The following is a 25,913-nucleotide window of genomic DNA, read 5'->3' as shown; positions in this document are numbered from 1 at the left end:
CCCTTCTAGCGTATTCCAGAAAGTCGACTGATATTCAGGGGTCTTTTTTAAATAAATGAAGTACTGTAATGTGATAGTTTAATCAGCGAAGTCGCTTTATGAGGCTTACAAAATGAAGTTGTTTTTAGTTGTGAGAAAAGGTCCTGTTGTCATAGGAATTGAACCCAGGACTCTGGAATTAGAAGGCAAGCATCTTAACCTCCAAGCTATTCAACTCTACTTCATAGTATTACATATTCATTGATTTGCCAATTAACATTGATACCTACTTTCAAAAATAAAAAAACATAAATGATTTAATTCATAAAGAAAAAGAAGATGAGTAAAAGCCCCTTTTTTCACAGCCCATAGGTTTTTGCAATTTCACATCAACACAATTCATACTGTAGCCTTTTCAGAATTTTGTATGTTCTAAAAATGATTTTGGCAACAATATTTTAGCTTGCAGATTTACAAAATTCACACATAGTTTTTTAACTCTCCCATTGATCAGGCTGAGTATAGCAGTTTGGCAGAGGCTGACTGGCCCCTAGAAAGTACCACTGATGTGAAAATTAAGGGCTGTCTCTTATACACATCTAGATGTGTATAAGAGACAGCTTGGTTTACTATCTTATATTTATTTTTGTTCACTTGATCTTGAGAATGCGTCCATGATGGACACGAAACGTCGATCCTTTTTGTCAATAAATTTTGTGTTAAAGTTATATGGTAAACGTCTGTTGATTCGTAATTAAAAGTTCAATTTTATTTATTCAATTTTAACTGGTGGCCATAACATAAAGTTTGTATAAACTTATTTTGGCCTCCATCCACACACTTATTTATTTAATATCTAATTTACAGTATATATGTATGTATATGTATGTGTATATGTATATATATAGTATGTATATGTATGTGTATATTGTATGTATATGTATATATATATACATTTTTTTTTCTTATCTACTTTTGTAATGTTAGTTAAGTTTGAATACATTGTACTATTTATGTTGTGTGTGGAGAAACCAATAAAAACAAAACAACAAACGGCAATTTTAAATTTTGAAGACACACCTTTGAAACTTGAAAGGCAATATTTTCATTTCTGGACAACTAGAAAGCTGAAAATTGTTACTTTGGTCCAGTATTGACCATACTTTCTGATTCTGGCATTAGAATCAAGCTCTGAATAGGCATTAAGAAGTTATGAGCATCTCAAAATCAGTTTTATTTGGGTAAAATTAATTATTTTATGATTTTTACATTAGGTTGTGTGGTCAACTTCTGGCTGAGACCAAATGTTTTAATGGCGATTAGTTATTTGGGATATAACTATCACAGATTTAAGACAATTCAAAAATGGCCGCAGCTCAATAATTGACTCCCGTACCCTAAACTTGAGGGGTCAAATAACTACGTAGACAGTTAACAATGGAAATTCAACTTACACAACTGAAAGATATGTATTTTGGCCATATATGGTAGAATTATTTTTATCTCAACTCAACCCTTTTAATATAAACTCCCAATGCAAAAATGGTGTATTTTGTATGTTGGCAACTTCCGGTTTCAACCCCCAACCCCCATGTATATCCTAAACTGCAGTTTAATTTGACAAGAAATGTGTGTGTGATCATTGGAGACAGAACTTTGAATGAAATTGATTACTATCAGAGTTCAAAATGTCCATAAAAAATCGAGAAAGATCTAGTTATTTAAGCATTGCAAAATTCTAATAAATAATAATAATTTAAAAAAAATCACTATGAATTATTTCCAGGGTTAAATTTCACTGTTCCCTGATTATAAAACCTCACGATTCTAATCACTAACACAGATTCAATCTTAAACTCGGTAAACTTTATTTGACATATTTATTTATATATTTTATGTATTTATTTATTTATTTATTTTGGTGTAAAAACAGACTGATATAAATCCAAGAGGGCAACCCAGTGAGCTTACAAGCAGATACAATAAACTTTTAAGCCAGAAACATAAAAGAAATGAATAAAATATACGCTAAATAAGATAAGCCAACATTAAATATGTTAATAGCAATAGTAAATCGTTATCATAGTATTACTATTAGTATTAAATATACATATGACAACCTTTAACTTTACATGCAAGTAAATAATTTGGTAATTTCTTTAGTGTCTGGTGGAGATATTCTGTAAAAAGTGCACTTGTCCCTGCATTTCTGGTGCATCAATATGTACAGTAAATGACATGTTTGAACAGGAACCTGACATCTGGGATGGCTCCACACAAAGGGGCTGACTATAGTCTTGATTATGGTCCTGGTATGGTTCACAGGGAGAATTTTTTATGGCTTAGTAAGGCCCAGGACCCTGGGATTGGAAGGCAAGCATCTTAACCACCAAGCTATTCAACTCCACTGCAGCTTTGCGATTTGCTTTCAGTGGCAAGATCAATCTACTACAGAAGTAAGGCCCAAAATGTGCTTTCAGACCACAATATTATAAAGGCACACATAGCCAAACCCATAATAACCTGGTTCTTCCAATGTATAATATTGGACAGGGAAAAAGAACTTTTTTATATTGATCATCCAAAAGCTGGAATGAACTACCACACAAATTAAAAATTAATTTTGAAGAGATGTCAACTTTTTCATTCCAAAATCATTAAGAATAATATTTTCAAATTTTTTATTTTATTCTTTAAATACTTAATTCCAAATGAGTAATTTCACTTGTTTAATTATTAGTGTATATTTTATTTCAATAGTTCAAGGGCATTATTCAGGTAATATTGATAGGAGACGGACTGTACGCAAAGACATCAAGACTGCAAAGCAGTTAGCATCAGAGGCTGCCATAGAAACCTATGCTGAAGAACATGAATATGTCCAACGGTTAAAGTCTATGTAAGTTTTAACACACACTTCCTATTCACATAACATAAGATAAGAAACTTTATTGGTCCATCATAACATGTTGGAAGTCCATTTGGTGTATAATAAACTTACAATGTACAAATATAATTGTCAGAAGTAAAAATTTGAAAAGAATAGCACCAGATTCTCATAAAATTGGGATAATCAACAGAGCATTGTTCACTTTACAATCTACAATTACTTACTATTATCATTATCATGGGGTAAAATATGTGAAAGAATTATATATTCTGGAATATTAAAAAACCAGAATTTATATTCTGGTTTAAATATTCACATTAAAAAGTCATACATAAAATTACGCATTTGCAGCAAGAATTGAGAGCAAGTTGTTAAAAATGCATTGACTTAAAAATATACTGTATAATTAAATTGATGAATGAAATATTTACATATTAAGAATTGAATTACATGAATAAAAAAAAAATAACAAAAATATTTAATAAGACATTGCAAAACAGAGTGCAAGATTAATATAAACAACAAACAACAATATAATTACACTCTAAAACTTATTTGGTACTTTGATTAATAATTCTAATGGATAGTGTTACGATTGGGTTGAGATATCTGTTTATTAATTATTTCCTTTACTTCCACAATGACTAAATTACTGTCCATTTATTAAATTAAACTCTATATTGAAGTTGTTGAAGGTAGATAGATAACTTTTATTGTCCCTCTCATAAGTTAGAGAAATAAGGAATTTCATCTATATTGAAGTTAACTGTCGGTAGATGGGTAACATTTATTGTCTTTCTCATAAATTATAGAAATAAGGAAATTCATCTTCTCCATTATCTTATATATTGTAATATTTGTGGTAAACAATATGTTTGAGAAATGAAAATATGAGAATAACACAACATAGGTCAGGTATCAAAACATATAACCAGTAGTCAAACATTTTAATCAGCTGGTCTTTTAATTGCAAATTTTAAATGTTATTGCAATGACCATAATGCCAATTGCAGTGACAAAGATCTTAAGGGGAAAAAAAATCACTTGATACTTTTACTTAAACCCACTACACCTTTTGGCCTATTCCATAATGCCAATTGGAGTGACAAAAATCACTTGCAGCTTTTACTTCTTAAACATCACCTCCTACCACAGCTTTTTGGCTATTTCATAATGCCAATTGGAGTGACAAAAATCACTGGGAACTTTTCTTAAACCCACCATCCTCTTGGGCTCTTCCATAATGCCAAGTGGAATGACAAAAGTCACTGGGAACTTTTATTTAAACCCACCACACCCTATAGATATGTCACTTATATTTTGCTTATTACAGAATCACAATATGAAATTTGTTTACAAGATAACAGAAAAGTATCATAGAAAATTAAAATTTCAACATTTTGTATCAAGAAACACTGGGTAAAAGTGATACGATTCTCATGTTAATTTTGGCAAAAACTACGCAACTTTATACACAATCATATATATATAATGTGGTTGCTCTTAAACTATTAGCACCATAAAAGTTAAAGCTCTTCACATAATAATTAATATGCTTCAACATGTTTGTTAGCTTTTGGCTACAAAAAAATTATGATAGTGGTTTCTCCAAAAATCTAATTTTTCTACCTCAATACAAAGATGTCATTAACAACATTTTACAAATTTCATAAAACTTCTGAGCTTTTAGTTTGAGGATTAATTTTGGGTCATTTTCTACATTGTTAAAACTTGCTTCGTTTTGGGGAAAACAATTATGCTTGCTTACCATGAAAATATCTCTTTTTTCTTATTCACCTAAAGTGTATCAAAACATGAATAAATACCAAAGTTACTCCATGGTCTTTTTTTCGGAAGATGAAATTTAAACAAACAGCGCCACCACAGAAAGTCGCTACTAAGTATATTATGGAATTTAGATGGTACCTCATCAACTTTTTTTATATACTTGCTCAATAGATGTTACTCTTTTTCAAAAGGAAGAATGTTTGTTAAGTCTTTACAAATTCATTAAATACTGTATAAAATGTGATCTATAAATGTTATTAAAAGACAAACACCCATCTGGAATAAAAAAAGAAATGTGGTGGGGTCAAATCAAACTCTTATCACAGTTAATGAGAGCCATTCATTTTCAATTGAATATATATTGATGACGATCAGTAAATACTTGTTAATAATGCATTCTATCGAAATATAATCCTTTTATACCAGGAATATTGGATGATATCTACCTTTTTTCTTCCGGAAATAAGCAAATGGCATAAATGGCTGGCCACGTGAAAAGAAGTTTTTGTTCAACTATACTATGACTTTATTTTCTTTTCTCTTTTGTGACTGCAAGTGTGAAATGTTCAATACATGTAACTAACAAGACTCTCCATGACCACACCAGCTCCAACCGACAACACTCAAACGTTACAGATAGATAGAAATCTTTCTTTAATACTAATAATCAGTTTATATTGTTCTTCCTTAAGGTCTAGTAAACAGTCAAAAATAAAATAAAATATGAAATAATACTTAAACTAATTATTATTAAAAAAAATAAAGCAAAAGGAAACAGTTTTAAATGAAATCAAACTTTTGAAAGAATGAAAACTTAAAAAGAATTTAATGAATTGCATGTATCTGAGGGAAGATTGTTCCAAAGGTTAACTGAGCGGTGAATAATTTTTCCCCAAATTTGATGTCATTGTCAAGCTATTGCATCATTGATGCTCTCATTTATTATTTTAATAATTTTCTATTATTTATGCTTTTTTCTGAGTTCGGTTTTACAAAATATAATTTTCATATTAACTTTGCTTGTAGTTTCATAAAAGAATGTAAAATATACAATTAAAAATATTGTTTATGTGATTTAGTGAAGAGCAAGACAAAGAAACAGCCAGAGAGATGTACAGAGAAATGTTAGAGGAAGAGAAACGAAAACTCAACAACATGAAGGCTGTACATGAAACAGACCAGGTACTTATTATCTTTCACAGTTTGTATTTTTCAAGAGTCGATATATAAAATGAGAGAAGCTGAATGAAACTGACCGAATAATTATTACCATTTACTAATGAGTATTTTAAGAGGAGATGAAGGCTGTACATGAAACAGACCAGGTAATTATTACTATTTACAAGTGAGTATTTCATAGTTACCAACCATCTCGCATCGTGTAGGATGGTCCTGCATTTCAAAGGGATTTTGAGAGAAACATGCATTTTGCAGAAATACATGCATGATCATAAATTTGTCACGCGATCAGCAGAGGTCTATGCGTTGTAACGAATTATCACAAATTCAGGGGAAAATGTAGAAACTTGCGATAACTTAATTCACAGACGCGTTACTAAAAATTAATCAGTATGCCTATTTATTTTTTGTTTAAGTAATGACATGTTTCTATTTCAGCCGCCCCAAAAAATCATGGTCAAGTTGTTAAAAAGCACATAAAACCACCCTGTTTTGCTAGTTAGCCTTCCCCCCCCCCCGCCCCCCCCCCCCCTTAACTGATCATTGAGTCCCCCCACTTCAAGACCTTTCATCTCTTGATCCACCACTGATTATTACCTTTCTAAATACAAAAGTCAATATAATGAGTTTCCAGCTAACTTGAAAAGCAACATCTTTGTGATGACCATCTATTTATTTACGGCTTTTTTCTAATAACATAATTTATACAAAGGTGTCAAATGCTTACATCTAGCACCTGAACTATCTGGAGTTGAATCTACAAAGGTACTATATCAAGAATGTTTTATAATCCGATAGTGAACATACAGTAAGTATTAACAGTACTAGCATATACAGTAATTGCATAGGTTATTTTTAGTGTTGAATCCAAAATGATGCCATCTCATAGATACATACATCTTGCGTTAAAAAAAAATTATAACCTTTTATAAATCTACAATAATGTCATCTTATGGTTGCATACATTTTGTATTAGAACCAGTTGGTGTTAAATCCACGAGGATACCATCTTATGGCTGCATACATTTTTCATTAGAAGCAGTTGGTGGTAAATCCACAATGATACCATCTTATGGCTGCATACATTTGCATTAGAACCATTTGCTGTGAAACCCACAATGATGCCATCTTATGGCTGCATACATTTTGCATTAGAACCATTCGGTGTGAAACCCATAATGATGCCATCTTATGGCTGCATACATTTGCATTAGAACCATTTGCTGTGAAACCCACAATGATGCCATCTTATGGCTGCATACATTTTGCATTAGAACCATTCGGTGTGAAACCCATAGTGATACCATTATTCAAGTATTGCACATATTATATGTTAAGTTTATTTTAACACTACTATCCATTGGGCAAACTAATTCATAAGGAGTTCTTTCTATTGAGAACTTAATTTATAATATTTCTTTGAGTCGCTTTAGTAGAGCATCTAAGGAGAATGATCATGCACTTTTGGCAGAAAGCATGAAACTTCCCACAGTGGTAGTATAACACCTAAGGATCATTAAATAAAGGACATAATAATTCATCGTGTAGCATAGCCCTCAACGAATGTAGTCCTGTAAATAAATGAATAAAAAAATTGTGTAATAAAATGCCTCTGGCGGGATTCGAACCTGCGACCTCTTGCTGTCAAGGTGAGCGTCATAACCATTAGACCACGGAGGCTTCATGGTCGAACAGATTCAAATACCACCAGATACACTCCATTACACAATAGATACGGCTAGAAACAAATAGTTGCATATAATATAAATCAAGATAGCCGTTATAGAACTCAATGCCTTAACGTCGTTAAAATTTCCCCTTGGCGGCAGTATTTTCGCCTTAAGGTATTATTTCTAATAGTCCGTGAATTTGTGAACAAGATCGGAGATCTAAAGTGCAATCTCTACCGTGCAACAATGGCGGCGCTGGATCTCAATTGAGATTCTTTAATTAGTAAAATCACTTTATTTGCCAAAACATTAAATTAAATCAGTATAAAAATAGCCTCAATAATAAAGTATATAGGCCTATAACACAAAAATGGCAAAGAAAGGAGCAAAACAGAAACCCTAGATCTTGCCTTTAAAATAGGGCAAGCAAGGGAAATAAAGACAAAACATAGACAGGTTACAGGACGAGAACAAGAGACAGGAGGACAAACACAAGAATCAGCAGAGAAAAATCACAAGTTAAGATAGGGAGGGACGATCCATGTGGGTTCATCTCTGGCGTAAAAAAATGCTGAAGGAGGAGACAATAGAAAGTTTAGAAATATTGTTTTGGAAGGTTTTGAATGAAACTGGTTTATTGAGGTGTTTATGGAGTCTCTTTAGGCGAGATATATTATCGGCAGAGATGAACCCACGAGATCCGACTTCAAAAGCAGTGAGTTCGACCGTATAACCAGATTCAACCAATACAACCATTGGTCCCTCTCATAAAGGCTTTCTGAACATTTGTATTGATGATGCAGTTTGAAGCCATGAATTCTTCAAGACGATGGGTGATAATAAGATGAAGTATTTTACCAGTTGTTGATAACAGTGCGATCATACGAAAATTCTTGGGATCATCGCTCGAATCCTCTTTGTGGATAAGGATGATGTTAGAATCCATCCATGAGGAAACTGGGATTCCTGTAGCAAGAATTTTGTTGAAAAGTGTGGCCAGAAAATGGTGCGTAGATGGTAAGTTCTTGATCACACCATAAGGAATCTTATCTGGACCAGGAGCACTGTTTGAGTTTTTGTTTTTTAAAATGTTCTTGATATCTCGTGGTTTAATTGGATCCGTATTAAAAGGTAACATATTATCAGAATGTTTCCGTAGAGGTGGGAACCAATTAAGATCTTCATAGTTGATATGCGTTGGGAAAGAATATCTATTGCTGAAATATAAATCAGCTATAGCTTTGTTGAAAGATGGATGCTTTGTTGGCGCATATAATGTGTCGTTTAGTAGATGTTTGCTAAAGCTCCAGAAATTATTTTTAAAGATTTTTTCTTCGTGTGTTGTTGATCTCTTAAGCTTTTCTTTATCATTGTTCTTTTTCAGGAAGTCATAAGCTCTCAATGCAGAAAAGAAATCTGCTTTAGCCTTAGCAGATGCATTCTTGCGAAAAGGCTTGTCTTCACAGTTTATTTTTTATTTTCCGTGCTTCTACAAGGGTTCTCGGATCTCTCTGTTAACGATTAGTCTTAGGTCTTTCTTCCTTTACAAATTCAGGGTGATCACGAATCCAAAATTGTAATAAAAGAAAGACCAACTTCTTGTGGTAAAATTTCATCTGAAGAGAGAGCATGGTGAAGTGGCCTAAGTCGCACGGCAAGTTGACTATTATAGGAATTCCAGGTACCCTTACTAAGATATGGCACAACAAAACGTACAAACAGTGCAATGCTACAGGCAGTTGCTTGGACAGCCGCTAATGGCACAGGCATGTCGATGTTATTGTTTAATGGTACACTTACGTAAGTTAATGACGGGAAAAAGGTGAGCGAAAGCATTGAATAAAGGAAGGAATGCAACTTGAGAAGCCAGAGGTGAAGGCCTAGAAAATTCTCTACTGAAACACAATTCCGTTAAAAAAAAATATCCGTGACAAACAGAACAGTACACAACGAAAGACGAAGGTGTTATCAGTAGGTTGTTAGGTGTTATACAGTGGAAGGAAACGTTGAAATCAAGAAATTTCTCAGTAGCGTTATAGCACATTCACACGCTCCGTTCACCACTGTCAATGATATTTAAAGTTTGAAAGGCAAATGGGAAAAACCCATAAAACAGCAAACGGCCATATAATGCAAAACAATTTAAAATTAAAATTAATTATATATATATATATATATGAATTTTTTTTTATGTATTTGTTTCTATATGATGCAAAAATGCTTACAGTAGAACACAAACTGTTTTATTCAGGAAACAAATAAAGAGTTAATATGCAAAAACAGATAAATCCTAGTTTTTAGTTTTGAGATAATTACTTATTTTTAATAAGCCTTCTTCTAAAGATCAACAAACTTATAAAATGCAGGCTCTAAATCAATGTAAATGTAAATGTAGGATCATACTGTTAAAATTTGAAAAATGTAAACTTTCATTAAGTAAGATAATTTGGTGATATTGATTTTGTTTTGCATCAAAAACAGATAAATCCACCTCCTGATTTTTTTTTTTATACAAATCCAGCATCAGCAGGAACTGAAATGTAATACCATTATTACAAATTAATTTACTATTCTATTATGTATGACACGATATTGGACACAAGGAAGATCGTTGGCAGAGAGGATAGCCAACAAACTGTAGCTAGGCCAGGGTCACCGTATGCATACGACATGGTTAAAATTTTCCTCACCACTTAGGCCTACCTAGGCTTAGGCCCTAGTTCTCGTGGCCACAGCTTGAACAGAATTGCCTGGGCACCGCTGTCTTTATATCCCAATGGTGCGAATTTAATATCATTGAAATTATCCATTATTTTAAAGAGATTACTAGATTTACGTCTTTACCAAGCGAGAAGACTAGACCACAATGCACTACCTGTGCGAGAGTGTCAGTTGCCTCAATTCAGAGCTGCACACTGATTGCCTGAAATGCATATATCGGCCTTTGCCAAAAACATGGAATGGTGTTTATAGTCTTCTGCAAAAAAATGTTTGCTTGTGGTGCAAAATACGTTGACTTTATCGGGGTTTGCGGATAAACCGATTGTATAATTAGGATTGTGGCAACATAAGCTAAAAAATGGCTATCTTGATTCATTTTTGACGGAAATGGCGTTTATGGGTGTTTGCGTATGAACTCTTCAAATATTACTTGACTATCGCTTAATCTCAATATTACTATTGTAATTTTTACTGGTAGTTAAGTGTTGTAATTTTAATGAATTTTTTATCTTCTAATCTTATGAAGGAATACTGCATCTCAAGTTCGCAAGGGTTTTAAAGTGTCTCCTTCTGAGCCCGTGTTCTTGCGGGAAACAACACAAGCTCAGAAAGCTATTCAACAGAAACACATTGAAACTCAACTATAGCTGCATGCCGAACATGAATAGCATCATATATTCACACAACAAATCTATATTGTCTAAAGAACTACAGAAAAAATAACCCTGTAATCAATAATACATGTAGCTGCCAGCAAGAAAACCGAATACCCACTATTCGGCAAATGCCTTACTGAAGGGATTGTCTATCAAGTTACAGCAACAAAAGTTGACTTGTACAAGAATGAAGAAACTTAAACTAGATATTGAGACCATACTAACTGAAAAACAACTATGCTGTGGGAAACAATGGCAGGATCTCAGTAGAGATACAAAAAGGATAAGCAACAGCTAAAAAGTAAACGTAAGTAAACAGCCAGAAATAGAACCAGAGCTTTCGGACAACACTAGTCCTTCCTCAGTGGCGAGTGAGTGAGGGTAGTCTCTTATACACATCTAGATGTGTATAAGAGACAGATATAAGGGGATACATTAAACTACTCATCGAAAAGACCGAAAGTGTAAAAAAGGATGAAATGGAAGGCATTTTTCTTTTCAAACCTCAGTAGCAACGCCAACACCAAGGAAGCATACAGATTTAAATCACCCAGTTTTCAGCCCCAAATTGAGGAGATATGTGATTTCGAAGAAGATGCAATCCGTTTAATAGAGAATGTTCAATTCCGCCACAACCATAACAGTTTTCTTACCAAATTGTCAGACATTTATTCAAACAATTAATAATTCCGATGATATATTTGTAGCCGCTGACAAAACCAGAAATCACTATAAGATCCCAGCAGAAAATTACAAAAAAACTCCTACAGGGAAATGTATCCAACATTTATTTCATTTATTTATTTGTTCTTTATACTGGGTTTCCTCTTCAGTAACAAATTACTGTTCCCCCAGTATAAGAAGGCGACCGAGAAGGACATCGACAAAATTAACCAAGAATCACAACATATAACTTCAGCCTTTGGTCTGGATAACAGAATCAATAAAATCGCCCGAAAGCCAGCATTCATCACTATCAAAGACCACAAGACCTCATTTCCAACTAAAACACCATGCAGGCTTTTAACCCATCAAAACCAGAGATCGGTTCTATCAGCAATCAAATAGTGGACCGAATAGACAAAGATGTCACAAGTGCCATCAAAGTAAACCAATGGAGGAACACAGCATCCGTAATAAGCTGGTACAACACCATATAAGGCAAGCCCAATTGCACCTTTATTACATTCGACATCTGTGAATTCTACCCGTCAGTAACAGAAGACCTGCAACGAAAATCTCTGGAATTTGCTAAACAGCACACAGACATCAAAGATAGTGAAATGGAGATAATAATGGCATCTAAGCAATGTCTACTTTTTCACTATGATACACCATGGAAAATAATGTCTGCAGACAATTTTGATGTAACAATGGAGAGCCATAATGGTGCAGAAACATGCGAGATATCTAAATGCCGACTCGGATGACATGTTTGACGTTACTATGGGAAGCTTCGATGGTGGCCGAAATATGCGTACTTGTCGGATCCTTCGTCCTCTACTCCCTCATCCCAAAACTCGGCAAAACGAATGTCGGTCTCTACCGAGGTGATGGCCTCGCCGTCATGAACAGTTCATCACCCAGACAATGAGACGAAATGAAGAGAAACATTACATCCATCTTTTACAAAGAAAAACTGAAGAGCAGGTGGAAAAGAGAGAAATCAGATGACTTATAGGAGAAACTAGTTTGGTGGACTACAGTACCCTAATTGACAATGGGAGTCAAGTACCATTTTCCACAACCCAAATTTACTGTAACTGTAACTGTTGGAAAATGCAGCAATACTAGTACTGTAGAACCTATAACTCAATGAGTGTCCAGCCCCACAAAGACGAACTGAAGAGCAGTTGGAGAAGAAAAAAGTGTTGGTGGTGCAACTGTATGTTCTTAACAATAACATTTTAAATCGCTAACTAAAAAAAGGAATGTTAAGGATGTCAACGGTCAGTATTAAAATTTGGCGGCCATCTTCGATCTCTGCAACCGCTAATGGCTGAAATTGACTGTTGATGGTGCTACTATATGCCTCTAACATCTCAAATCACAGAATAAAAAACACCACTGTTTTATAAGGAATATTATTTTAGTTATGGTAAATATTACAATTTGGCAGCCATTTTGGTGGCCATCTTGGAGTTCTGCAATCGCTAATGGCTGAAATTGACTTCTGATGGTGCCACTGTATGCCCCTATCATCTCAAATCATAGGCTAAAAAAAACCATTGTTTTATATAGAATATTAAGGGACTTATGCTAAATATTTAAATTTAGCGGCCATTTTGCAGTGGCGGCGCTACAGGGGGGCCTAGGCAGGGCTACAGCCCCCTGTCGAGGAGGCCTTGCGCTCCCCCCCCCCTCGGCTAGAAAAACACAATCATCGGGGAGAAAAAAAATTATATGTATTTTGTACATATTAATAGACTCTAAAATCGATTAAATAAGCCTTTGAAACCCCTAAATCGTCATATTTTCGGGGGCTACTTCCCCTAGACTACTTGGATTTTAGCGACGCCCTACCACGCCCACTTTTTTCTTTGTCAGGGACATCATCCCCACATCAGAGACCTTGGACCCCCCATTGAGGAAATGCTGGTACCGCCCTGCCATTTTGGCGGCCATCTTGGACAGTGGTGTAACATTTAGCATCATTAGTATCATTTCTTGGTGTTTTAGTTCATGAAAACTTAAATTGGTCTAGCCATCAACAAAGTGTAGCAAATAAAATCTCAAAATACATTGGTATAATAAGCAAACTGAAACACTTTTTTCCTCTAACTATTTTAGTTTCTTTATACAATTTGTTTATTTTGCCCCATTTATTATATTGCAACATCATTTGGGCCGCAGATTATCCCTCAAATTTACAAAGAATTCTTATATTACAAAAATGGGTTGTTCGGTTAATTACATCTTCACCATTTAAAACTGCATCTGAACCTCTATTTAAAAAACTTAACATCTTAAAAATTAGTGACCTTCATAAATTCCAGATTGCTTATTTTATGTTTCAATATGTGAATAATTTAGTACCTGTATCAATCGCATTGCTTTTTTCTAACCGTGTAATATCTCTTACAGTATTAGAAATCCAAATTTAAACTTACTTACTTACCTTTTGTTAAACTTACTAAGAGTCAATTTTTTATTACATTTTCAGGTTCCACCATATGGAATAAACTAGATAAAGATATTATAAATTGTAAATCCCCGAAAACATTCAAAAGTCACATGAAAACAATATATTTATCTAAGTACAGGTCTTCTGACTGACTGATTGATTTGCGCTAACTCTAATTATTTTTCTCCATTATTTATTTATTTATTTATTTTTTAATTATTTTTTTCTATTCTATTTTTTTTAGGGGTCAATATGAGACAAGTTTTACTTCTAGTTTTGATCCCTGTGATGGTTTAATTTCGCTTGTTTAATTTTAAGAATATAATTGTTCATATGTATGTTTTTCTTTCTTATGACCATTACGAAATAAATGTTACTGAATGAATGAATGAATGAATAAGGTGATATCTCTTCAACCAATCAGAGAAAGTCCACCACACCCCAAGCTTGTATGAAAAGTAAAGTATTAGTTATCCAGAGAAGACTTCCTTCTGATACCTTGTCATCCTGTACAGTATGATGTTCTCATTTTGCATTTGAACCAGTTAGTGTTAAACCCACAATGATGACATTCTTATGGCTGCATACATTTTGTATTAGAACCAGTTGGTGTGAAATCCACAATAATAACAATCTTATGGCTGCTATTTTTATTAAATCGCTTTCTGAACATCGTAATGAATTGTCCATTAAATATTTCAATAAACTGAAATCCTCTGACTGTAGATTGCATTTTCTTTTACCTAATCCTCTCCACAATATCACCTCCATCACACCAGACAGTTTACCTTCCCTAAAAGTTAAAACTCAACATATAAACAAAATTATCACATTTCATGGAGTCTTTAATAACTGGTAAAAATTAATTCCTTACTGGCTTGTTGTATTAGTTCCTATGTATCTTTTAAAAGTTTTCTGAATTCAATCTGATATCGTGTTTTGCAAATTTATTATAAATAGATTTTTCACTTCATTCTTTGCAATTTATTATTTTCCATTACTGTACTGTAATAATAGTTGATATGAATGAATTGTTAATGAATTTTCAATCTCATTTTGTTTATCTTTGTTATTTATGTATCTAAATTTAAAGTCTGAATGTGGTATACATTTTTTTGTCTTGTAAATTTCATTCTTAATGCAAATTGTAAATATGCAATATTATTTTTTTTTACTATTGAATTCTGAAATTCAATAGTAAAAAGTTTTTGTATTGTTCATTGTTTATGTGATGTTATTATTTGAATAAATGTTTAAATAAATTAATTAAAAGTTCATGGTCCATCATTCCTGATGTTACCTTTATCAATTGCATCAATCCAGTCTTCAGTAATATTTAACAAGGCCAGGCCCGTAAAAACGTCCACTAATTATAACATAAAAAAATTTATACAGTATACCCCGTCACGGGTTCAATGGATAGATAGCGTATACATACAGTATAATTATGCTTATACCTCTGTATATGTTTTCTGTCGATGCCAAGAATTAAAATGTTGATTAATTTGTTTCAAATTCTTCTAGTTGTTTGAATCAGCTCATTTACAGTCGCTTTTAATCCACTCTTTATATCAAACTTTGCTATTATTCATTTAAAAGCAGAATTGATTTTGAATTTTTATTCGTAATGGTTACGAATTTATGCAGTAGTATTTTTCATTTGGGAAACCATCAGCTTGTTTCTCCATGTCCTCCACTGTTAATTTTTTTATAGGCCCTATCGCTGTGTTTACGGACATATAGAGATTAACATGATAAAATGTCTTCAAATTAGTCTACTAGGACGTAAGAAAGCAAATTTTTCCAGGGCCCCGACCGGGAGCCCTGGGCGGCCCCCTGGCCCCCCAGCCTGGTTGCTCGCTGCGCTCGCAAAACGCACCCCCCCCCCATTCAAAAAGCTGGATACGGCCCTGAAGGCTGATGTGATGGAGAAATTTGACCAGAACCCTGATTGTTGTTTATAAGTCAGGATAGCTGATTAAAAACAGTAGGTTAAAGAAGTTTAGATAAGATTTGCAGAATTCTAGACTGGGCGATAGTTGCACAGCCACATACTACTTTCATGAAATCTATTTGAGGTTGAATCCACCATGGTCTAAACTCATTTTTGCATACCACTTGAGTTAAAACAATTAAATATTTAATCCACAACATCTCTTGTCCGCATACTACTTTCACTATCTCCTGGCTACATTAATACAATTTATTTAAATTTTTTCCCCTCATGAAATTAACTTATTTCATTTTTTTTTTCAGGAGATTGCGAAACGATTACAAAAAGATGAAGTGAAAGAGATTGAAAGGGAAAAAATGGACAGAGAAAGTGAAAGATTAGCCCGACAACTTTCTCAACAAGAGGAAGTTGGTGCAGTAGGAGGTGAGTTGTAGTTGTCATTATAATGTGTTATACAAGGTTTTATTACTTTATTTTATTTATATATTTTTCCCCTTTTTATAGGCAATGTGTAAAGGGCATGTCAGAAGACGTCTAACCAACCTTTGTCTTCAATTAAGACGGAGTTAAGATCTAGAAATTTTAAGTTAACAGATTCTGTATGCCAAACAGCAAACTTTATTTATTTTTGCTGTATGTGAGTGACCTCATGCATTCCTGTTAAGAAATTGAGATGATCATGTTTGCAGACGACACAAATATATTTTTTAAGTACAATTATTTACATGAGGGTTTATAATTAAACAATGAGCTTGTTTTACTTTCTAAATGGTTTAGTGCAAATATACGTACAATAAATGAAAGTAAAACAAATTATGTTGTTTTAAAAGTAAACATAAATGTGTTGATAATGCATATTTAAAACTCTCTATTAACCAGGGTATCAAAGATAGTTGGTGTTCTCAATAAATTAAGCACATACATTGCCCCACAATATTTTACTTAAAAATCTACAATGCTCTAATCCTTCCACATTTAACATATTCAATTTCATCATGGAATTCTGCCAGTCCTACCAAATTAGACCAATTTCATATTCTCCAAAAAAGGCATTACAGGCTATATTTATTGTACATTATTAACAACCATCCTTACCTCTCTTCAAACTTTTTAATTAAAGTTATTTAAAAATTATTTACCAACTACATTTAGTTACCACTTATCGATTGATTAATTGACTTTAATATTTGAAAATAAATCCATATAAATATTAGTGTATTATTATTATTATTATTATTATTAGTATTATTAGTTATACTTGCTTTGTCTTTTTCCAATTCCTTATGATTTAATCATTTTATTTATTATAATTGTTATATTTGAATTATTCATGTTCTACCTGTATAATGTATTTTGATGATCGAATTGGAAATAAAATTGTATTGAATTGAATTGAAATGCTTATATTTCTGTTTTTAAGGTGTTCCAATGAAGAGGCAAGAACCCTTAGTGAAAGTTTTAACAGATGAGGTACGCATCATGTATGGAAATTTTAAGGAATTCAGGAATTTTGTTTTTAGTTTTGTATTGTAGTTGTAGTTAATCACAACATAATTTTTAATCACAAAAAAATTAAATTATTGTTTTTTTTTTTGTTTTTTTTTGGTGTTTCATTTTTTTAAAAAGGAATTAGCAAAACGAATGCAAGCAGCAGAAATAAAGAAAATGCGAGAAATGCACCAGCGAAGAGAAGCTGAATCTCAGAAATTGGCAAGACAAGTAGCAGATAATGAGCAATACAAGTCATCTGATGGTAAGTCTGTCATCATGATGAGTAGTCGTATACTCAGATCTACATCATCCAGTTCTATAATTCTTTATTGTTCTTCTGGTTCGTTAAAAAACCTATGGTGATATATCCTTCTCTGTTGCTGCACCTACGTTGTGGAATGACACCCAATTTCATAAGGTCATCTTCATCTTGGGCCCTTTTTAAGTCCACACTTAAATCTCATCTTTTTTCACAATTCTAATTTTGCTTTATTCATTTTTTATGTTGTTTTCTTTCTTTTTTCTTGACACTGGGTAAAGAATGCATGGCATAGAAACATTGCACTGTATTATGTGCTATAGAAATTAAAGACCATTACCATTATAATTTCCATTGTTCTTGGTGCTTTTTAAGAAAGTATAATACATACTCCAAGTACTGAAATACATGCCATCATGTTGGGATTCAATACTTCGACATTAATTATGTCATCATCAAGAAATGATGACATAATTTCTGATTTCCTGATGATGACATAATTAATGTCGAAATATTGAAACCCAACACGATGGCGTGTATTTCAATACTTGGAGTATGTATTATACTTTCTTATCTGAGATTAATCAGTGGACCTTTCGGTTTTTTGTGCTTTTTGTTATGAATATTAATATTTTGTGGTTAGGCCAAGCTCTGAATGCCCACAACAAACAACTAATCTTGCTCTACAGCATTGGTGACCATAAATGAAGCCTAGACTTTAAGGCTAGGCCTAGAAAGGTTCTGAGATAACAAGGTGATTGACTTAAAGCCAGGCTCCAAATGAAAAAGAAATTTGGTATGTTGTACAACTGATTTTTCAGACACAAGACACAAAAAGGGTGTTTGACGAAAAACGTGTGGAACCCGATACAACATATCAAGTGAATCGAAATATTAGGTTAAAAACCAGGCAATGGGTCCAAATGAATCCAAATATAAAAGGTTGTAAACCAGACAATCAGTCCAAAGTGAATAAAAATAAAAACAAGGTTATAATCCAGGCAATGGGTCAAAGTGAAGCAAAATATAAACATTATAAACCATGCAATGGGCCCAAATGAATCCAAATATAAAGGTTATTTGAAAATAAAATTATATTCCAGCATCTGAGATTTCCAATGGTGATTCACGGAGAACAGTTACAGGTTTTCCTAATGGAGCTGGTGTTACTGATTGTGATAGTGATGAAGACACAGATCACATAGCTCAAGCCACAAAAGATGAGGTAATAGGTTTAAATGTTAAATGTAACTCTATATGTATTTTGTTGTTTGTACTAGTGTTTATTTTTGTTTCTTTAAAAACTAGGCAAAGGGAAAACTATAGCAAGGTTCTGCATGACCCCGAGTGGGCATACCAATAGTGGCTCCCATTGTGATGAACTAGTGGAGTAAACAGCACGGGAGTATTCACCAGTTATAAAGGCAGCCTCCCTATTCACTATTGAAGGCTTGGGGCGTCTGTGCTACCTGGTGACATTAAGGTTCCCAAAGAGGGGCAGCTTACCCTAACTGAGTTACTCAATTGATATTGTTTACCAATGCTGCTTTAATTCATTTGAAAAAAGAATGCTTTAAAATCCACATATGTATGAAATATATATGAATGAATACTATTCATATTTGGCTTTTATTTTCATGTGAATAAAGATGGCTTGATGTTTAGTTTAAAACTAGTATATGTTCTGGTTTGAGATGTCTTTTTTTAATGGTGCCATTTTTTGCATTGCCACTTGCTGTACTCCATGATGCATTAAATATGATTATTTTATTATTGTAAGTTGCTAGTGAAAATAAATTGTATTACTACAGTATTTAATATTATGTATACTACTACTTATGTGTATTGTCAATGTTTGGTCAAATTAATGAAAAGAAAGTATCACCTTTACCAAATATATTTTATTCTGACAGATTTTAGCCCGTAAGCTACAGATGCAAGAGAACCAGCAACAAGGACAGAAGACAGAGGAGAAATTAAAGTTAATGAAGCATGATGAGGTATGTGCTACTTTCATATAATCACAGGCCAATGTAATAATAATAAAAATAATAATGATAATTAATAATGAAATATTTATAAGCGCACATATCCACTGAAGTAGTGCTCAAAGCGCTACAGAAGAAAGGAACCAAAAATTACCGTAGACCAAGCTTCCATCACTTCATCGTTTACAGGTAATTTGAGGCACAAGGGCTGGAATATTTATAACTCAAACAAATTAAGTTTGCAAGCAAGAAAAATAGAAAACTAAGAAACTGCATAAGCAGCAGATAGCAGATGTGCATTGAGAGGTCTGGCACAATCCATGGAACCAGCACCCAATAAACATGTAGAACTACTGTGAGCTTAACAAGCAGAAGTTTGTCAGTACCAAAACGGTGAGCACGTCAGCAGTTCATGAAGATACTTTGGATCTTCATCTTTCAGAGTCTTAAAAGTAATGAGCAAAAATTTGAAGATGCTCCTGAAAGGAGCAGGTAGCCAATGATGTTCTATCCTAGCAGATAATTTCTTCAAAAGTTTAAGGTGATGCATGTCAAAATGTACAGTAGGAAGTTTGTGGGTTGTGAAATTATAAATCATGTAATGCTTTCTTTTAAAATATTCAGATAATAGCAAGAAAGATGCAACATGAGGAAGCAATGATTGCTAAAAGGAAAGTGTACAAGAGATACCAAGAAAAGGTTGACAATGAAGTTGCATATTTAGAGGTAAATTGAAACAGTTCACTCACATTGTGTCACATTATTTTATGTTAAAGTATCCGACACATTCTTCTTTGATGTAATGTCAAGTTCAATATAATTTCCTTTCAGACAAATGTTATCTTGTATCATGTAATAATCATATTGGGTGATGATTGAAAAGTTGGTAATTATAGCCAATGCAAATATCACCTTTACCATTACAGTATGTAAACAAAGGGCTTAAAAAAGTTTACATCATATGTTAATTATGTGAAGGTCATTTCTGGATGTATAATATTTGGGATTTAGGACAAAACCCTACTTTAATTTATACATTTGAACTTGCCAAAGTCGAATAAAAAATGGCATTGAATTATTGTTTGACTTGCAGATTGTTAATTAACGGAGAACACAACAATTTGGCATGTAAAATAAGATTGGCACTGAAATTATTCGAGTTTGGCAAGTTTAAATGTATGCCATTTTCACCTGCCTTCCCTATTGTAGAAGTTCTTTCACAAGTCAAACCTACAATAAGCTAATAATTTAACTTTTTAAAGAAGTTAAACCTGAAAGTGATTACCTGTAATAAAATGTATAATTTATTTATATTTATAATTTATTATTCTTTCTTTCTTTCTTTTATCAATATTTTAAGAGGAATGTCCCACTCAGCAAAGCTGAGTCCTCATCACAACAGACAAATTACAAAAGAGACAAAAAGCAGAGCAAACTCCAAAAACAGCACATTCGTAAAGAAAAAAGAAACGTCAAAATAATGTTTTTATAGTTTTTAAAAATAGTATAAAAATATATCATTATTAAATTTAATTGTTTTCCTTTAAAAGCTATGTAAAAAAAAAAAAATAATGAATAATAAAACCAAACAAAAATAAAATGTATAATATATTACAATCTATGTTATTACTATGATTAATTATGATCAACAATAAAACCAAACAATTATTAGAAACTTAAAAATAAAGAACTAGTGAATATGGCCTTCCATTGCCTCACATAAACTAAAGCTCAAAGTTTGTCAAATGCTTTTTATTTGGAGATTTTTGTTCAATGTTGGAGTGCTATGTTTCTTTGTAAATTATGCTTCAGCTCTCTTATATGTATCTTGCAGGTCCGTAACTAGGAGGGTGCAGTAGGTGTATACACCATAAACCCTTTCCCCCCTCCTCCCCCGATAAAAAATTACAAAAGGTCGACATTTTAAGACTCAAGAATGTATTGAATGTTATGGTTCGGGGATTGCACCAGGATTGATTTGGGTCGATTCGTCTTGAACCCCAAATTGGTATAGACAAAATGATGAAGCACAACGACTACTTGATTACTGTCCTTTTCAAACTTTATCAAGGAATGGCAATCGCAAAGGAAAACGGTAACAAAAACTTCAAAAACAGCAAACGGAAACAGCCCTGCAAATTATATTAATACACATACAGAAATATTATGTATCGCATGACCATGACCATCAATATTCAATTGCATAATATAATTAACACCTCGACAAGATTTGATTGACAGATAAACCGACTAATCAGCGAGCGTCACTTAGTCACATGATCAAAAACTTTTTCTCAAACATTTTAATTTCCTTAGACAGCTGGTTGTCAACGCAAAACATACGTGAGCCTAGGCCTAGATGCATAGGCGTAGATCCTGGGGAGATGGGGGGATATGTCCCCCCAATATTTGACAAGGGGGGATGGTCCATTGCATCATCCCCCCCAATATTTTGACTATGTATGGGGTAAAATGGAGCTTCACACAATAATAATAATTTGCACTGTCTTATGTGCTTACAAAGATGAAAATTAGCATAATGTATTAATGTTGATAAAAAATTTATTTTATCTGGTACCAATCTAAGCTCTTCTTTCCTTAGATGTTAGATGTGCTTGCAAAGAGAGCCACATTTCACACTGAAGGGTGTGTACGACATCAGTAATGTAATGTCAATTTCAAGAATGTTTAAGCTTATATCGGTTGATGAGGAATTTATTGATTAGGCCTATAATAGTAAATTGCATCAATTTATTTTGCAAAAACAAGGTTTCCAGCTTCAGATGGGGGCACATCCCCTGTCCGCACAAGGGCACACATTGGGGCTAACACTAGGCGCGTAACAGGGGTCTTGGGTCAGAGTGGGTATTTATTTTTTTTATTTTTTACATTTTTTATTTCAACCATCTTTAAAGAGGGTAACCCTTCTAGTTTAGCCCAGTAGGTTAACTAATATTCAGGGGCCCTCTTTAATAAAATTAAAGAACAGTACAAACAACATCATTACAGCATAAAAATAATAATAATAATAATAATAATAATAATAATAATAATAATAATAATAATAATAATAATAACAATAATAAAATAACAATAATAATAACAATAACAACAACAATAATAATAATAATAATAATAAAAATAACATACAATCCTCATTTCCCAGTTAGTAATTTACCATACCCACCCCACCCCACCCCACTCCTCATATAGAAAACAATACGACATAGGGCTTATCTTATTTATAATATAGGCCACACACGTGTGTTTGAAACTAAATATAAGCATTTTCATCATGGTTTTATTTATAACAAACATATTCTTTCACCATGTAGTATACACATTGAGACCCTTCTTTTTGGTTAAAATGATCTATCTTAAATTTGTATTTCTTGAGTTTGGGACTATTATGTGTTTAAATAACTTTAAAGGATAAAACTAAAAAAGCCCTAAAAAATGCGCGCCAAGCGCGCAAAATATTTTTGTGTTTTTAATTCTAATTTCGTCGAAATCGATGAAAACTCCCTAAAATGTGCAATTTATAGAGGAAATTGGCCTACTGTAACAAGAAATGCGCGCAAAGAATTTGAGAATTTTAGGCACTTTCAGAGGATGCATTTGTCAAGGGGTGGGGAAAGATTTTCCAAAGATGGATATTTTCCCCTTGTCCCCTGGTGTTTCGTTGGAATTGATCAAAACTCCCTATAAGTGTAATTTTTAGAGGAATTTGGGCCATGTTAACAAGAAATGCGCGCGAAACTTGAGGTTTTTAGGCACTTTCAGGGGATGAAAGGGCATTTATAAAGGGGTGGGGAAGATTTTTAAAAGATCGATATTTTCCCCTTGTCCTCCAGTGGTTACGCCATCGGGCAGAATAGATCAAAGGAGTTATTACAGTTTTTGAAGTGGAGAAGGGGTTGCAGGGTGTTGTGAGTCTGGTCATTATGATATCTTCCTTTTTATTCTTGTCTTTATCTTTCTCTTCTCATTTTCTTTCCTTTTCTTTTCCTCTTCTTTGTCTTTCCCTCCCTCTCTCCTCTTTCTTTTCTCTTATTACCCAGCCTGGTACGACTCCCCGCGCCTGTTACGACACTGGCTAACATGCCAATCACCCCCCCCCCATGAAAAATATTTTTCTACGCCACTGCCTAGATGTCTGTGCTTGCCCAGATATACACGAGCAGTGCGCATCAGTAACTTGGCCTTTGCCGACAATGAGGTTGACTGAATGCGGTTTTTCTCTCTTTCTTTGGGAGCAAAATACAGAGGCTTTTACAATTTCCCCACCTGTTCCATGAAATAGATTAACACTATGAATATATGATTCATTTGCATACCACCTACCCTGAATTCAAAAGGTTAATAGCAAAGAAAAGGTTCGCCAACTCGGTAAGTCTGGCTGCCATTGTCTAAGGTTTTCCTGACTTTGTGGGCGGGGCTTCGCGTCCTTGTTGACATGTCAATTGCATAGTGTATTGGCAAAATAACTTTAGTAAACATCAATCAGTGAACAATTCAATGAAACTGCACTGCAAGTTAAGCATAAGAACGTATATTGGCAAACACTTCACCTTATAAATGCCAATAAGTAAACAACCCAGTGAAACTACACTGGCCAGACATTGACCATTAAATGGCTTTGACTGTGTTTATTACGAATTAATTTCATTTCATATGTGAATTATAGATAAATAGCAAACAATTAACGTCAGCATAAATGGTTATGAACAAGCAATACCTGGATCAATCACTACACAAATCTCATATCATGGTTATCAACTTATGGGGGGGGTGCGGGGATGAAACGATTGATTTTTAATTTAAAATAGAGGGATGGGCGACCACAATGACGGTGACGGCACTCGATTTTGGAGCGCGGTATTCGAAAACGAGGCTCGTGAACTGGGTCCCCAAAAAAAAACTGGTGCTACAGGATTTTGAGCTAGTGTTATAAGATAGGGAATTTCCTAAAATGTACCGACTTTCAAAGGCTTGCATTCGGTAACCCCATAAAAAATCGTGTCAAACTTTTGATATTCCAATGTAAATTTGGCCGTTCTTGTCATTTATATGGGTTTTTTATGTGTAAAATAACGATTTGTCCAAGTTTTTATTTCGGAAATTTGCACTAGACAGGGAGTCAGCTGATTCACTCAACTGTAACGAGCTGGTAACGAGACACAGCCAACTGATGAGAATGGTCGTCGCGAGCGGAAAATTGAAAAATTAGGACTTTTTATTTCGGAAATTTGTCGAAGTCGAAGGCGTTTTTGAAGAATCAATATCAAAAAGATATGTTTGCTGGTTTGGATAAGGAAGTCTTGGAAGTGGTGATCTTAATAATGGCGTTAAATAGGTTTGTTTAATACCAACTTGTCTTACCTGTGTAGGCATAGCCTAGCATTTAGTGCAGTACTGTATGTATGTAGAGAATACGGAATACTACTCTACTGCGTGGCCTAGGCCCCCCTAGTTTAGGCCTAGGCATACAAACTATAATAATAATATTTTAAACATTAGAGGCAAACAAATAACACTATTTTAAATAAAGTACATTAATTTACATGTTAATTATTAGATTCATGGAACTATCTAGGATCTACTACTACTACTGCATTACTAAAATGCCAGTTTATTCGTCGTGGAATGTGGATGATACCTTGAAAACTAGCTCAAATTTGCGCGGAAAATGGCTTGGAAAAATGTGCAGAGATACATTAGCAATGGTTATATACAGTATAGTTCAAAGACTAATTTTTGGCATTCTGCTCGGAAATACAACCACTTGCACTAGGCGTTTCCCTGCTGGTTCCATGCTGGATCAAAAACTACTAGAGGGTCAAATGTCCAGCCATTTTGATGGTCAAAATACAGGAGCATTATTATTACTGTACATTAGAAAAGGTTGAGAATCAAGATAGTCTATTGTACATATATTGTTATTGTCTTAATTTTAAACTAATTTTTATTTTTATATTACAAAAAAGTATTATATTAATGAAGTAATAAATTCTATTCAAAATAATTAGGTCGCAGCTATGTTACACTACTTTGCAATGCATTTGAATATGGGCTTTTCACAGTGATGGTTAATTAGAATATATAGATTTTCAACAAAAATTATTATTGATGATATAGTGCCAGAATGATTACTTCCTTATAAAGATATTGTACTGTAATATCAATACTAATTATTTTTGAATGGTGTAAGAAT

The 25,913-nt window shown here is 33.5% G+C and overlaps 1 protein-coding gene across 2 annotated transcripts in view; it reads left to right on the top strand.

Annotated features, from left to right (window-relative positions):
* Positions 1–25,913, top strand: part of LOC117101077 — a 46,724-nt gene that overhangs the window by 9,474 nt on the left and 11,337 nt on the right. For both annotated transcript variants that reach the window (XM_033240944.1, XM_033240943.1), the window contains exons 3-10: positions 2,740–2,878; positions 5,737–5,839; positions 16,264–16,384; positions 17,382–17,431; positions 17,588–17,714; positions 18,815–18,936; positions 19,625–19,711; positions 20,324–20,425. In XM_033240944.1, the coding sequence (XP_033096835.1) occupies positions 5,768–5,839; positions 16,264–16,384; positions 17,382–17,431; positions 17,588–17,714; positions 18,815–18,936; positions 19,625–19,711; positions 20,324–20,425 (681 nt within the window). In that variant the 5' untranslated portion in view covers positions 2,740–2,878; positions 5,737–5,767. The remainder of the gene's footprint in view (positions 1–2,739; positions 2,879–5,736; positions 5,840–16,263; positions 16,385–17,381; positions 17,432–17,587; positions 17,715–18,814; positions 18,937–19,624; positions 19,712–20,323; positions 20,426–25,913) is intronic.

The sequence above is a fragment of the Anneissia japonica genome, unplaced genomic scaffold, assembly GCF_011630105.1.
Source record: "Anneissia japonica isolate Jap-2015-1 unplaced genomic scaffold, ASM1163010v1 scaffold1201_len176657_cov207, whole genome shotgun sequence".
Taxonomy (NCBI): domain Eukaryota; kingdom Metazoa; phylum Echinodermata; class Crinoidea; order Comatulida; family Comatulidae; genus Anneissia; species Anneissia japonica.
This window is presented reverse-complemented; position numbering and strand designations above follow the sequence as displayed.